The following is a 16,207-nucleotide window of genomic DNA, read 5'->3' as shown; positions in this document are numbered from 1 at the left end:
CTCTCTCTCTCTCTCTCTCTGCCTTTCTCTGTCTCTATTACCCTCCCCATGCCCTGAATGAACTCTATTGTATACTACACACACACACACACACACACACACACACACACACACACACACACACACTTGTGGCTGGTCCCTCAGGGGGAAGGGATGCTTCAGCATTGACCCTCAGAGGCATCTCCTTCCCCAACACCTCACCACACCTCCACAGAACATATCCCCACTCTCTTTATCTTTTTATAAACACATCAAGCAGGAAACCTGGCTCAAGAGACAGACTGATTAGCATTGCTCTGCCTCCCCTGTGGATGTACAGCATTCTGCCCTTTAGATATTTGTTGAGTATATTTTTCTCCTGCGTTGGCATGATTAGAGCTAAGAATCTTGCACTTGCAACTCATCTGGACACAGATGAAGCAGCAGAAATAGCATAGGCCTCTGCCATCCATCATTTTTATTTCTTTCATTCTGAGTGTTAAGAGCATGAGGAACTGCTTACCTCCTCCTCAAGTCCAAAGGTTTCTTTGTCTGGAATTTAGACCCCATTTCCTGTTTGCCTTCACAACCAAGCCTTTTTTTCTAAACAATTCACAGGGACAGGCTGCTTTGGCAAGGAAATGATCCTCTGGCTTTGTTTTAAGATATGCTTAGAGAATTCTAAATGCCCTTGATTCTAAAATGCCTCCCTCCCAACCTGCTCTACTAGCCTCCCCCACGCTCAGAAGTTTGCCTTCCTCCTCTGTAAGAAACGTTCATTGGAAAAGGCAAAGCAATTTATTTAGTCTTGTGTTTTGTTTTTACATTCTCTGTGTGTGTGTGTGTGTGTGTGCGTGCGTGCGTGTGTGTGTGTGTGTGTGTGTGTGTGTGCGCGAGGGAGGGAGAGAGAGAGAGAGAGAGAGAGAGCTTGCAATAGCTTGAAGTAACTAGTTCACTCCTTCAATCATGCGAGATGTGGGACTGAACTCAGAGCATCGGAGGTGACATGCCTGAACTGGATAGTCAGGCACTCAGCCATCTTGCCAGCCCAGATCTATAAGCGCAAGAGACAAAGGACAAATAAATGCAGCCTTTCCTCAGCAATCAGGCATAGACAGTGCACTTGGAAACTAGTTGTGCCCTAAAGTGAAAAACCACGATTTATTATTTTTAAAGACATTTAAGTCCAATGGTATATATTTATACGATTTATTATTTTTAAAGACATTTAAATCCAATAGTATATAGTTCCTTTCTTTCAGGTTCCACATGACTCTGTGGCTGAATCATTGGTACCGTGAGGCATTTGCTTTAGGTAAAAATAACGATGGTAAGAAGAGTCACGGAATAAGAGCATAAAAGGAGATAAACAATGTTTCAGAGATATGCTCTGCATTTACTCTATGTAGAGACAGACAGCAGCAGCCCTTGGCAAGGAAGCTGACACCTCTGCGAATGGCAGACAGTGGCCAGTATGTTGGGACTGAAGTCTAAGACAGCAAAGAGGGAAGGGATAACACTTGACCCTTCCTATATGATCCAGTTACCATTTAATTAAACATTTATTGAGCATCAGGTATGGAACAAACCCCAAAGATATAGTCACTTTTAATATGCTTTCAATTCTAAGTTTGGATAGCATCATTGGCTGAAAACCTGAATGAACTAAATATGCCCATTATAAACTCATCCTTTTTAATACAGATTCTATGCTTAGGACTAGGCAGTTATTGGGAGGAAGGGGAAGGACTAAAATGCTAAAGCTATCATGGATCATTGAAATCTATACTCTCAGCTCCAGAGGAACCACTTGGCTTCCCCACTCTTTCGGTTAAAGTACTGAATGTTTGTAGAGACGACCACCGTAGTCCAGCTAAGAACTGTATCATCAGCATTGAGGTTGCACTCGGAGGCTATGGGGCAATGTCTGTTCTATATTCTGGGCAGTCAACTTAAGTGCTTAGCTTTACCTTTTCGGTTTCCTTATTTGCCACCAGTCAGGGCAGTCTTCCCTTGGAATATAGCGTATGTTGACGGTTGGCTGGGAGTCATAACTTTTCTTTAAGTGGCTGTCATATTGGGGTGGAATGGCACTTGAGGATGATGCATCCATTTTGAGAATGGGAACTGCCCTTGGGATCTTCAGCTTTGGAGGACAAGAGATTTCATCATATTACAAAAGAGACACCGATCCATGAACAAACTATACCAGTTCCTACAAAAAGAGGGAAGATGGAAGAAAAGCAAAACGGGGAGGCACAGAGACAGTATTAAACATCAACAAGGATGTAGAACCACGGTTCACTCATGCTTTTGTTAGTTGGAACAATGTTGTAAGGCTGGGTGTAGGATACTACAGGGCAGCGATTATATGGTATATCCAGCAGCGAAAACCTAAAGATGTGTTTAAAAAAAAGGCCATAGGAGAATAATTAGAATTTGATAAAATTGGAAACTGCCAAAATATTTATCAAGATAATAAGATAGAAAATATATTGTTGATGCAGTAGGCTAAAAAATGGCTTCCGTAGATGTCCATGTCTTAACTTGCAGAATCTGTACATATTTTTCATGGTGAAAGAGATTCTGCTGACTATGACTAAATTAATGTGTTTTGGTTGGAGGATTACTCTGAGAGATAGAGATGAGCCTGACATAATCAGAAGTGTCAGGGATTAGGTAGAACGCGTGACCATGTGAGCAGAGGCAGAGAGTGGAGAAGCTGCTGCCCCTCCAGTGCCAAAGATGAAGGAAGGCATTGGGATCCACTGCAAATGGCAGCCTTCAGAAGCTAAAAAGGCAAGAAAAGATGGCCCTTAAAGCTTCCAGAAGAAACAGTGGAATAGACTCATTTTAGGCTTTTGAAATTCAGAACTATGAAGCATTAACTCAATAAAGCATGTTGCTTTAAGCTACCAAATTTGTGGTAATTTGTTAGGACAACAGTAAGAGAATAGTTCAGTAGTATAACCGTATGATAGAATTCTATACAAAATGAAAATAAAATATAACCACTGATTACAAATTAAAACTCCCATAAACTGAACCAAAAAAGACAGACAAGTGACTATGTAATCTATCTCTATGCTCGCTCACCCATCCATCCATCCATCCACCCATCCACCCATCCACCCACTCACGCACCCACCCATCCACCCACCCACCCACGCACCCACCCACCCACCCATCCATCCATCCACCCACCCACCCACGCACCCACCCACCCACCCATCCATCCATCCACCCACCCACCCACCCATCCACCCACCCACGCACCCACCCACCCACCCATCCACCCACCCGTCCATCCATCCATCCATCCATCCATCCATCCATCCATCCATCCATCCATCTATCTATCTATCTATCTATCTATCTATCTATCTATCTATCTATCTATCTATTGTGCACTCGCCCGAGTGTGTGTGTGTGTGTGTGTGTGTGTGTGTGTGTGTGTGTGTCTGCCTATTTGCCACTCTGTGTGAGGATGAGTTTGAGTAAATCAAGCAAACAATCAATGAGGTTGAACATCTCTCGGGCTAGCAGTTGCTCTTGACTAATGTGCTAACTGAAATAAAACCTAAGTACTCTTGGCATTTCCTGATGTTCTATTTCTTAATCTAAATGTGTTTTATGTAGACTGGTTCAGTTGTTGAAAATTTACAAGCTGAACATATTTGTGTGCTTTTCTGAGTATATATTAGACTCTATTAAAAATCATTCTGTATAAACCCTAAATTTGATTTTTTTCTTGCATTTTTTCCTTTTTCGTTTCAGGGATATCATTTATCTGGAGTTGAGGATTTACTGCCCTAGAACTACTTGTTATAAAGGATCCCATCAATGATAAATTTCAAAGAAGGGTTCTCTCTGAAGATAAATGCATTATAAAATTATTCAAATGCAATCTGAGCAGAATGACCATAGGGCTGCCCCCCCAGCCAAATTCAGAAAATATGCTCTGTACCTAGTACTACAAGTACCATAGTCACACATGTGCATATCACGAACGCGCGCACATGTGCGCGCACAAATACACACACACACATACACACTCACAGGATGGGGTGGAGGGGGAGGAGGAGAAAAAGTGGAAGGAAGTGTTTGCATGGGTGTTTACAGTGCCATCTGCTTTGTGTATTTACAGTCCTATGCCTTCTATCTTACAAAAGTACCAGCCTTCAGCTTTATGACCCACTCTTACCCTGTGTAATCTCATCTTGATCCTGAACTATAAATTTTGCCCCAAAACATCTTGTTTCCACATAATGTCACATTTTGAAAATTCTGTATGGACATGAAACTGAAGACTGCTTGCTATCTACTTCATTTTTTTAATGAGTTGTTTTTGTCAGTTGTGTTGATTCAGGAAAATGATATGGGTTTTATCAGAAGGAGAAAAATAATCAGAACTTAAAACACATCATAGACCAGAGATACCATTTCAGATAACATCCTAGGGAACCCAGAGGCCACTTGAAACACTTCCTAGGATTTGAAGAGGCTGTCACCTCCCTGGGAATTTTAAAAATAGAAGACTATGGCTATCAACAAAAGAAAGAGGTGTGTAAGTTGCATATATTTTCATGATCTAGAGCTGTCAAAGTATTGCTTGTTTTTCTGTAGAAAGGCTCCATCCCCGGTTACAAGCTGGCTAGAAACCATCTTGAAGGCACTCTGTCTAAAATAGGAGGGATAACCCAGTGCAAAGTTTGGGGTGTGGCAAATGCTTTAAGGGCTGAGTGTCAAGAATCTTTTCCTGTCAAGTTCCGTTTGGATCTGCCCCCTCAGCAGTAAATTGATATAATTCTTTCATAAGATAAAGACATTCTGGAAAACTCATGCAGCTGCCATGAGCTACTAGATCATACTAGGACCATGTGTAGCTATGCAAGTATGTCTTTTTCATTATATTCTTGTTACTTGGCTTTACCCTGAAAGGGTCAGAAGGCCCAGTGGTTCCATGATCTCTACCCCAAAGCAGGCTTCCAGTTGCTGCATGCCAGAGCAAGGTAAAGGGAAGAGGTTGTAACTTAGAAAAAAGTAGCTATAACAGCAATGGAGACACTTGGGAGGTTGACTTTTATTTCCTTTCCTTTCCTTTCCTTTCCTTTCCTTTCCTTTCCTTTCCTTTCCTTTCCTTTCCTTTCCTTTTCTTTTCTTTTCTTTTCTTTTCTTTTCTTTTCTTTTCTTTTCAAGACAGGGTTTCTCCGTGTAGTCCTGGTTGTCCTGAACTCTCTCTGTGTAGACCAGGCTGGCCTCCAACTCGGAGATCTGCCTGCTTCTATCTTCTGAGTGCTGGGATTAAAGGTGTGTGTCACTATCCCCAGTTCTCTTTGGAGGCTGTTCTAATAACCAATAATTGGGGAGATTTTTGTTATTATACCACAATGACTGGAAAACTATGGAGTCTGTCAAAGAATTTATCTGGAGGCAGCGAAGTTCCATTAAAGGGCTTGGGGTGAGTAACAGAGAGAATAAGTTATGCTGTTTAATGTTTCATATTCCATAGACTCCCATTTCATCACCAGGATTGTTTCATAAGGTAATTTTGTCCATATTTGTAAGAAAAGAAACAGTATCTGTTATGGGTGAAACCATTACAAAGATTTGTCTCACACAAATGCATTTTGGGTGGCTACTTCTAGGTTTGCTGGTTAGCAAAAGACCTAGTAGTTAATAAATAACAAAGTTAATTAACATGGTTCTATGCCTGAAACATTATTTAATACTAACTATAGATATAAGTGATAGCTCATAGTTTTTTCTCTCTCTGCTGAGAAGTTCATATGAAGTCTCCATTTTCTAGTCTTGAATCTGGCAACTGTCGGTTTATTTACTATATCCTGCTTGCAAAATACTTTTTAGACTGTTGACCTAGAGATAATTGCATACCTGTTGGAACATGGTCCATGAATGAAGCTGTGTGAGAAGATTTCTGGGAGCTTGTAAGATAACTCCAAGGGAACAAGACAAATGTTTTGTAACTTTTGTTTCTCCATAACATGGGTTGCTCTTGGAATGTGCTTTCATGCCCCTCCCAGGTATAGTCAATAGGAGTGGGTTTCTGTCAGATTACTCAACATCTTTTGTTAGTTCAGAGAAGTTTCCAAGCGTGATTTTCCTTGTGACTGTATCCAGCTTAAACTATGTGACCTTTGCTCATTTGACCTCCAACTGTCAGATGGCCTCAGAATATAAATTGTCTCATGCTCTGAATGAAGTTGGGTATTGCGTGAGACTTTACTCTGCCTCATGTTTTTAGTGTCTGCTTTCCAGGTTTATGCCCCCAACTGGAGCTGTAACCCACACCCATGTATATTGTTCATTTACTGTCACACTATTCACAATAGCTAGGAAGTGGAAAAAGCATAGGTGTCCCTCAACAGATGACTAGATAAGAAATGTGATCCACACGCACAATGGAATGTAAAGAAAAAACAAAATCACGTGATTTTCAGGAAAAAAAACATGGGAACTAGAAAGCATTATGTTAAGTCAAATAAGCCAGACCCAGAAAGGCAAATGCTGCATATTTTCTCTCATATACAGAAGCTAGATTCAGAACTATGTGTACAGGTGCATGTATGAATGCATATGTCTCTCTCTGTGTAAATGTGTATGTGTTTAGATCATAAAACTAAAGCAGGAATGATGAAGAGGGAGGAAAGAAAATTTAAGGGGAAAAAAATGAGAGGGTCAAGGAATACATAGGACACGCATACAGAATATGAATGGGGACCAGTGGTGGAGAAGAAAGAGGATGAATTAGGACAAAATAGAATGACACATGTGTGCAAATAGCCCATCCTTAAAAATAATGTAAAACTGGACTTACTATCCTCTCTGGAAAAGTGGGGGCTCTGTGTTTCTCATCACTGATTGCAATGTGCAGATCAGCATCTGAAAAGCAAACAGAACAAAGGAAAACACCCAACACCGGGAATCAGAAAAGAAATGAACTGCTTTCACCAGATCAACTGAACTTAGACTTAACATTTCCAGCAATTCTGAAGCTTTCTCATGCAATGCTCAACTCAAACAGCACTCATCCACTTCCAGCCACTGACATATTGCAATGCTTGGGTTAAAAGTTCAAGTTCCTCTAAATCCAACAAGCAATTTACACCTCATTTCCACATGTTATTAAGAAACCAACACATCTGTACAGAATGACCAATCACTTTAAACAAATCTTGTAATGATAGCCATCATCATGTTAGCATATGTGATATTTAAATATTACGTATTTAAGTTGTATTTTTCACTATATATTTTTAAAAAGGTTTGTTCCATGAGGTTTTTTGCTTTTTTATATAAGAAGAAAGAATTGGTCTCTCTCTCTCTCTCTCTCTCTCTCTCTCTCTCTCTCTGTGTGTGTGTGTGTGTGTGTGTGTGTGTGTGTGTGTGTGTGTGTGTGTGTGTGTGTTTGAGACAGGTTCTCAATGTGAGGGTTAGTCTTAAACTTGCTTTGTATCTCAGACTAGTCTCAAACTATGATCTTCTTGTCTCAGCTCCTGAGTAGCAAGATTACAAATATATGTCCTCGTGCCTGCCTTTGATTAAAAATTTTCCTTTATTTTTATTTTATAGCTGGGTGTTTTGCCTGATTGTATCTATGTACCATATGCATGCAGTCTTCAAGGAGGCTGGAAGAAGGCATTGGATCTGTTGTTGGGACTGGAATTACAATTTGTGAAGTGCTAATGCTGGGAACCAACACACACACACACACACACACACACACACACACACACACACACACACACACAGTCGCTGTCTTCAGACACACCAGCAGAGGGTATTAGATCCCATCACAGATGGTTGTGAGCCACCATGTGGTTGCTGGGAATTGAACTCAGGACCTCGGGGAGAGCAGTCAGTGCTCTTAACAGCTGAGCCATCTCTCCAGCCTGTTATTTTCTTATCAAGTGTGATAACCTAGCAGTTTGATTTGTGGTGATATGCTCACATTTAATTTAAAGGAAATTATAAGAGGCATTAATGGGTCATTTCTCAACCCATGTTTTCAACATTTTATTATAATGTTTTCATAAAGTTTATTTTGATTATATTCTTTTCTCTCCCCCAACTCCTCCCAGATTCTCCCCACCTCCCTACCCATCCAAGTTCATGTTCTTTTCCTCTCTGTTTGTTTATTATGGTTTCAATTTTAAAAACATTTCTCATGAAATGAAAAATGGTCATAGATTAATATTAAGGGAGTGTGATTCAACTGACACTAAAGTTAGACTTCATTTTTTAACTTAGCGTTCACAAAGCTGTATTGCTAGGATGTCAACCAATATGGCATATTTTGCTTTTGGAAAACTAATCTGGCATTGGATAGGCTTGACCCCACCCCAAGGTCCCATCACACATACATGCTTCCCAGAGAGTGCATCCTGGGGCTGCTTTGCAGCTCTGCTGGCAACACAGGAACTTCCCATCCACAAAGAAGCCACTGTGATACTTGATCAACAGGTGGGGGTTGCCCCGTATCTCTGAAGGGCAAGCAGGAAGAGTACAAGATGTAAGCAGACATTGGCCCAAGAGAAGCAGTGCAGTAAGTAAATGCTTTAATTTCTTTACAATGGCGATCTCATTTACCAGCAATTGAGGTAAGTCTACCAAAGCAGTTATTTGTCACTAGGAAGTTAATAAACTCAAATAAACAGAAACCACAGCACAATCCACAGTCTAACCACAGCAGAATGTATAATTCTGACATGAACGAGTTAGTAAAAGTGTATAGACTGGCTAGCTTGCCATTACGGTCTTATAAGTACATATGGAAGGTCCTGAATGGGTTATAACACCTGATGTTCTTTGGTTGGAGAAGTAGGCTGGGTGGCAGGACTAGGTCTTAGGCAAAACAGTTTCTGAGAACATGTACTTGCTATGGGTTCTCATTTGGAGAAGTTTCAAACGTACAGCAAGAATCGTGTACTGTATCCTTTTTCCAGCCTTTCCTTAGACCCCCCAATTTTTACTAAATACTTTGCTGCTTTTTTCTCTTTAAGACACACACACAATTTTTAGTCTAAAATTTTATCATTATTACTCAATTAATAATTTAGGTCGAACAGCAGTTATATGGCTTGAATAATGTCACCCATGAATATTTCCCCACACAATTTCTATTACCAGGGGTATTCTCTTATCTAACTATAAAGCAAATTGTCAATTTCAGGAAATTGAATATATATTTTACATTTGATTTTCTGCAATTGTTCCAATAATGTTCTTTAAGTTACATCTTTTTCTGATCAAAATTCTGGTTCAGCATTATGTATGAAATTTCGTATTTGAGTTGTCTTTGAACTAGAATAGCTTCTTGTCTTTTCTTTGTCTCCCATGACTTTGACATCCTTACTCTAAGGGGTGAATACTTTGAGGAGGAAAAAAACTACATTTTTCTGAGACAAAATTTTATTTTTCATGTATAGAAGTCTAGCTTTGTCTCACCGTGTACCCAAAGCTGACCTTGACTCTTGACTCTCTTGCATCCAAGTCCCAAATGCTGGGACTCCAGGACTCCAGCAGCACACCTAGCTAGAGGGTACTTTTTAGGGTATGTATATATCAGAGAAGAGGATCTTCAGGTGTAGCTGGGTGGTAGGGCACCCGCCTAGCAAGCACCAAGTCCTGGGCTACAACTCCAGTATTAAAAAAAACGAACCATGAGAATAAGGCAATATTAATCTAGACAAATTAAATTCTAATCTTGAAATGTCATACCCTATGTACAGAAAATTAATGAGTTTTGCAGTACAGCAGAGAAACTTCCAAGGGTTTAGTAGCTAATAGCTTAAGAAGCATCTTTAGTTGGGGAGGGCTGGCTCTATATGTGGCTCCAACTCTTTCCTCTTTGTTTTATGTTCACCTAGAAATCCTTAACTTTGAAACCAAGAAAGTCTTATTCCTCCTTTATTAACCCAACCTAAGGAATAATAATCAACATTGTGCTGGATCACTGACAGGGTATAAAATACTATACATAAGTCATTGGTTTCAGTTGTTCAGTCGACAGTAGGTTTTAGTAGTGACATTTATTTAGTACACCTCAGTTCAGTTTAGCCGAAAATGCTGGCACCAAGGAAAAAGCTAATGAGCATTAAAGGTTAATTATGACAGAATGAATTAAGATCATAAAATGCTAATTTCTAATTTTAGTCCCAAATAACCACTGGAATAGCATGCTTTCTTGCTCTATAAGCTATCGCTCTGTAATGTGTCAAGATTTCAAATGTTTCCAACAAATATGATTGAGTTTGCTGGGTAAATAATTGTCCAATGATGTCCGAAAGTCCACATTGCAACAATTCCCACACTTGATGATATTTTAAGAACTGTATGTGACTTTATGTATCTTTTTCTCACATGCATCATTTAGTCTGCGCAACAGCCCTGAGGACTGACTGTTATTGCTATCAGGACTCTTACTGAGTTAATAGATTGCTATGGTGAAAACTGGTGAAATTTCTTAAGAAAGAATATCTGAGTCTTTGTCTTCCCATGGCAAGGTAGTTTGCTAACTTGATGACAATGTCACTCACCTTCTCTCTCCTCCAGATTGGAAAAAACAAGCATATACAGATACTGTTTCCCAACGTCTATAATATGCAGAGACAGATATGTGTAGTGAGAATTCTGGACTTTTGGCTCTTTTTAAACACACAAAACTATTGTAAGAATATGCTTTCCTTTTAATCCCAGGTGTAGGATATGGGTTGCTTTGGGCTGTCCACAGCAGCTGGCTATGATTTGCCTTGTGTTCTAGCAGAGGTGTGGTTTGCCAGCCACAGATAGTTTCTGTGATTGTGTAATATTTGGAATTCTGGGAACTTTTTAGAAGTTTAATGAATGCTGGGGTCTCAAGAGGCAGGATTGGTGGTTGTTGGTCACTCAGTGGGGTTGGTTGTGGTTATGTTAGTAGTCGTGTTCAAAGAAGAAATAAGAAAAATGAAATTAGATTCAGGGGTCTCTATTTCTCTTTCTCTACTCTAGCCTTCCTTTTCTCCTATCTAGTGATAGGGGGCGAAACTCAGAGGGAGGAAGTGTGGGAGAAAGAAGAGCCCCCAACATAGCAAAGACCAGCTACAGATGTGAGCCACAGTACTAGGTAATGTAGGATGAACAAAAGTTTTAGGCTGGGGATTTAGCTCAGTGGTAGAGCGCTTACCTAGGAAGCGCAAGGCCCTGGGTTCTGTCCCCAGCTCTGAAAAAAAAAGTTTTAAGAGGTGGGGGCTAGAAGGACCCTGTATCCCTGACATCCTCCAATGGCTACCGAATCCCAAGAGTGTCTGCCTTGCACTCTCTGTGGGAGAGAGGGTAAGCATGGATTTGTTCCAATGACTGTTCGATGTCTTTTGTCCACCAGTACAAAGCACTATTAACAAAACACACACTTTCTGTTGTGCAAGCAGCAGCTCTAGGAATAGTGACACTACAATTTTGTGAACACCAAGAGATGTAATGTTGCTTGTCTCCTTGTTCTCCGTTTCTATCTATAAACCCTCAGGTGTACTACCCTTCCCCCTCCCCAAAGCCTGGACAATATGTATAGTTCCAGAAGAACTCACACATGGAGACACGGGGCCTAAACAAGAGGTGAATATAAGAAGTATCAACTGAGCCCTAGGAGAGTCCCTTAAAAGATGAATGGCTGAGAAGCAAAACCTTAGAACTCCTTCTGGAAGCCCCAATATAACCACAATGATCTATAAGCCCCATTATAACCACAATGATCTATAAGCCCCATTATAACCACAATGATCTATGTGTAAGAGGATATTGTGTTCCATTTTGAAGTCACTCATAAATGTAATTGCTATAGGAGAAAAGAAGAAATATGTTCCATATATGTATATGAGAGAGAGAGAGAGAGAGAGAGAGAGAGAGAGAGAGAGAGAGAGAGAGAGAATAGCTTTGCCCGGCTCTGATAGATACACTTCTAACTTCACTGAGATGATTACGGAAAATGAGGGATGATTTTCACCATAATGTACCACTTCCCTATTCTACAAAATAGATTTCTAAGTCCTTTCACATAAAGGGAAAACGGAGAGCTTTGTGCGGGAAAGGATGTATTTGCATTGATGTGGAATGGCTGTGTGTAATGGGAGGTGCACTGAGATTTCGCCATCACCTAAAAGTAAATGTAAAAACAAACTCTTCCTCTGTCTAGGATGTTAAAACCTGAAGCTGCACCAGTAGAACCACTGATTTCAGTGACACATTATCCTTACATCCTTTTTTAAACCAAAAAGATTGTAGAGGGAAACATCATGGCACTAAATTAATAATAACAAATCTCTCCTGTATTACTGTAGCAGCTTAAAAGTCACGAACAAAATATTTATTAAATTCTCAGTTTGGGGCAAAATATAGTGACTTAGGTTAAAATATAGTGATTTAAAAAGTTGGACCCAGGTAATTGAAGTTTGAGATTCCCATTATGAAGGCTTGTGGCATCTGGCTATTTTCTTTTAAACTTGTGTAAAAAAAAAAATGAAGACTAATAATACCCTTGTCCATAGCGTTGTCAAGACGATTATGCAACAAGTTGCCATGTGTGCTTAATAGAGTGGCTGGCAAGTGGTTAGTGCTCCGTACTTATTAATGCTAACTGTTTATTAACATCGCCAATGTTATATGTAATAGACTAGAAGCAACAGGATTAGAAGCACGGCAGGAAACTCAGTTGGCTTGCCCCTTGCCCTCGCCCCTCCCCCAAGCCCCTCCCCCACCGCACCCAGCGGAAAACACAATAGCTAGCTCTGTGCTTAGTGTGGAAGCTACGGTGACCACGGAAAAGCAAGCATGACTAGAACCCATCGCCCGAGCTTCGTAGGCAAACCATTGAGGGCTTCATTACAGCACTTCGTTACCTTTTTGCAGCGCTTTCAACCACTGACATCGGCTCTCTTCATTCGACGCATAGACATAAAGAAGCCCATCTTTGTACACAATCTGCATGGGATTAAAAAAGAAGAGCAATGAATTTTGATACAAGTGTTTCATAGTTCAATCTGGTGTACCTGTAAATTTTTATGTTACCAGAAATAACCCTTTTCTCATGGAACATACATTAGCTTTGGAGTTATGTTTAATATGGTAAACTACGTATTTCTTAGAGGTGCTGCGGTCTATCTTTCTAACCAGTCAGTGACTCCTGTCACAATTAGAAGTATTTTGTGAGGTTCGAGAGATGGTTCAGTGGGTAAGGAAAGCACACTGCAGCACAAACCTGCAAACCCTGTCCTACGGAAGTCACAGAGAGGAAGGAAGGTCCCTGGGGCTTCAGGATCAGTATGAGATCCCATCTCAAGGGAATCAGCTGGAAAGTGACAGCTGGGCACCTGGTGTGTTGTCTTGCCTCCACAGGCAGGAAACCTGATGCCCTCCTCTTGTACCCATATGCTTATACACCTGCCCCAGTTTGAAAATTACACTCTCTTTGAATCAGGTTTCTTTTACAACTGAGAAATAACACATACCACTTATGAAAGATCTCCTAGTAGCTGGGCTTATCCTACATCAATAGTTTTCCTTTTATTTATATATGAGGGTGTGGTTTCTCTTTTCTAACAAATGAGTAAGTATACTCAGAGATAAGTTGTGATGGGGGAGTTGTTTTGTGACAAGATTTCTTGGTGTGGCTTTGGTTGTCTTGCAACTCCCTCTATAGACCAGACTGGTCTCACAGAGATCAGCCTATCTCTACTTCTCCAGTCAGTGCTCCAGGCATGCACCACCATCACCCTGGCTAAACGGTGATATATCTTTATGGGTATATAAACATAAGTAGTGGGCTAGTAACTCTGTAGGGCTGGAAAACATTCGTGGCTTTGAGTAGCCTCTGTGTCCCTGCTGTGTTTGAGGTTGCCTCCATGGACACCTCTTCCTCTGTTTTTCCCAACTGGGTGATAGCTTTGTTGTAGGCCTGGTTCTGCTGAAACAACTCACAAAGGCACTCTATCTAACATGTGACTATTTAAAATTCTTTAGGGGGCTACAGGGTCAGTGAGGTGGCTCAGAAGGAGGGGTGCTTTCCATCAAGCCTGATGCCCTGATTTCGATCCCCTGAACCTACATGGTGGACAGAGAGTACTGACTCCTACGAGCTGTCCTCTGACTCTACATTCATGCTGTGGCATGTGGGAGCATATCACACACACACACACACACACACACACACACACACACACACACACACACACACACACACACAGTGCTTTTAAAAAAGATTCCTTTGGTATAAAAGTTGGTTAACATGGAAGGTAGAGCTCTTCATAGTATAACACCACCTGCCTCCCTAGGCTGGTCTCTTTCATTCTCTTGTTTTAGCTTCCAGTGCCTTGGCACTTTCTGTTTGGTTTGTCCTGCTATCTCCTCCACCTTTGCTAGTTAAGGTCTGTTGGTCCTTTCCGACCCAAATGTGAGCTCCAACAGAACATTTCCCCGACATATTGGGGTGAGGAGCAAGGAATGTATTACATCAACCTCCATTTTAACATTCACTTACCCTGTATTATTACGGTCTATTTTGCCATCTCCTTGGAGACACAGGGCGAGTTGGGTTTTTAATCCTGCATAGTTTCCTACTTACTGTTACCCAGGAGAAGAGAGACACCCCACAATGTTCCATTAATGAGATGGGTAGACCTGAAGCAAGTCAGACCATGGTAGTTACACTGTCATCTCGCTTCCCCTCCCTTTGAGAGAAGCAGATTGGGCAGGAGGGTTCTGATAAACTGCCAGCGCACACCTGGGGGTATTCCAAACATTATCAATGTCTCAAGGGGTCATTTTGCAATCTAGTTATTTTCCTGGGCACAATGAGCTCACGATAGAAAATATTAAACAGACTGTTCCCACCCCGTTTACCTGAAATGGATACTGTCTCTCCACGGGTGTCTGCTCCTCAAGGTTGACTTTTTCCACACATCGGATTTTCTTAACTTCTATCGATCCTTTTCTGCTTCCTCGTTTCTGAATTCGAAAGCAAATCAGAAGCTATAGCAGGTCAGTGTGTCATGGTGAGCAGGGACTAGTGTACAGCCGAAGTTAACGTCTAGAGGGAGACTAAGGGATGTGGAAGCCGATGGAGACGCAATGTTTTGTTGCTCTATGTCTGTGGCAATCATATTCCTAAACTATGGACACACGCACATATGTGTCTCCAAAGGCAAGTATCTGAGTGACAGTTAATCTCATTTGAGAATTGTGTAATATTTATTGAAATGCCCTGCCGAGTAGTTAATAGAGAAATCAAGGTTTAATGCCAGGAAGTGTCTTTAGTTCATTTCGGGTTTTGATGGCGTTTCAGTCCCCCCCCCCCCCCATGCTCAAGTTCTTAACTACACAGAGATGCTCTTGTTTCTACTACTGTCTTAAGGCAGCATCGCTCACCCTCAACGCTTTTACTAACATTTGACGATGGATACCTCTTTGGTGTGAAGTTCGACCTGTGAGGTATTTTAGTAGTAGCCTGAGTCTCGGTCCACCTGATGCCCATAGTGCTTTACCCTGCTGGCCCCCAGAATGAGTTGTGACAGCTGACATAGCTCTCTAACATGTCTAATGTCTTCCAGGAAACACAAATTACTTTACCTGAAAACTACAGTTTTAAAGTCATGTTATGATTGATTGGTCTTAATAAAATGAATAAGTACTTTCAATTCTTTCTTTTAATTTATCATACATTGGTTAAGAGAGGCAGTGCAGTATGTTGATACAAGCCGATTTTTTACTCTGAGTAAGGAATCCTGGTGTTCTTTCGTTATAATCAAGGACTTTGTGGGGAATTGGGAAGAATAATAAATAGCACAAAACAAGGAAGGAGAACCTTACCATTTTGTCATATTCATAGTAGGAAAGGCTTGTTTTGGTTAGAACAAAAAGCCGCTCCTTGTAATTAATAGGTGACATTTTCTTCTTTTGCTGTGACTTTTTGAGAAGCAGTTCTTCCAAAATGGATTTACTATCCATATTGTTGTCCTAAAGAAAAGAATTGAAATGATTGCAGTGTCTAGCTAGGTCCAGGGAGAATAAAGATGCCAACTTCTAAATATAAGACTGAATTAGGATTATAGAGTAGACCACAAATCCCTCCTAGTTTTCTTCTGCCTTTGTTCTGAGTTTTGAAACTATGCAGGTTTTCTACAGCATATCACTTCTTCCCTGACTCATGTCCAACTCTGTATCATACAGTTACCATGTT

The 16,207-nt window shown here is 40.8% G+C and overlaps 1 protein-coding gene across 2 annotated transcripts in view; it reads right to left on the bottom strand.

The window, feature by feature from the left end:
* Positions 1-16,207, bottom strand: part of Bmx (BMX non-receptor tyrosine kinase) — a 62,749-nt gene that overhangs the window by 38,357 nt on the left and 8,185 nt on the right. For both annotated transcript variants that reach the window (NM_001109016.1, XM_039099943.2), the window contains exons 2-7: positions 15,838-15,984; positions 14,872-14,976; positions 12,873-12,954; positions 8,364-8,483; positions 6,818-6,882; positions 1,950-2,125 (exon numbers count right to left, since the gene is read on the bottom strand). In NM_001109016.1, coding sequence (NP_001102486.1) covers positions 1,950-2,125; positions 6,818-6,882; positions 8,364-8,483; positions 12,873-12,954; positions 14,872-14,976; positions 15,838-15,984 — 695 coding nt within the window. The remainder of the gene's footprint in view (positions 1-1,949; positions 2,126-6,817; positions 6,883-8,363; positions 8,484-12,872; positions 12,955-14,871; positions 14,977-15,837; positions 15,985-16,207) is intronic.

The sequence above is a fragment of the Rattus norvegicus genome, chromosome X (genome assembly GCF_036323735.1).
Source record: "Rattus norvegicus strain BN/NHsdMcwi chromosome X, GRCr8, whole genome shotgun sequence".
Lineage (NCBI taxonomy): Eukaryota > Metazoa > Chordata > Mammalia > Rodentia > Muridae > Rattus > Rattus norvegicus.
Note: the sequence above shows the minus strand (reverse complement) of the source record. Positions and strands in the feature narration are given on the sequence as shown.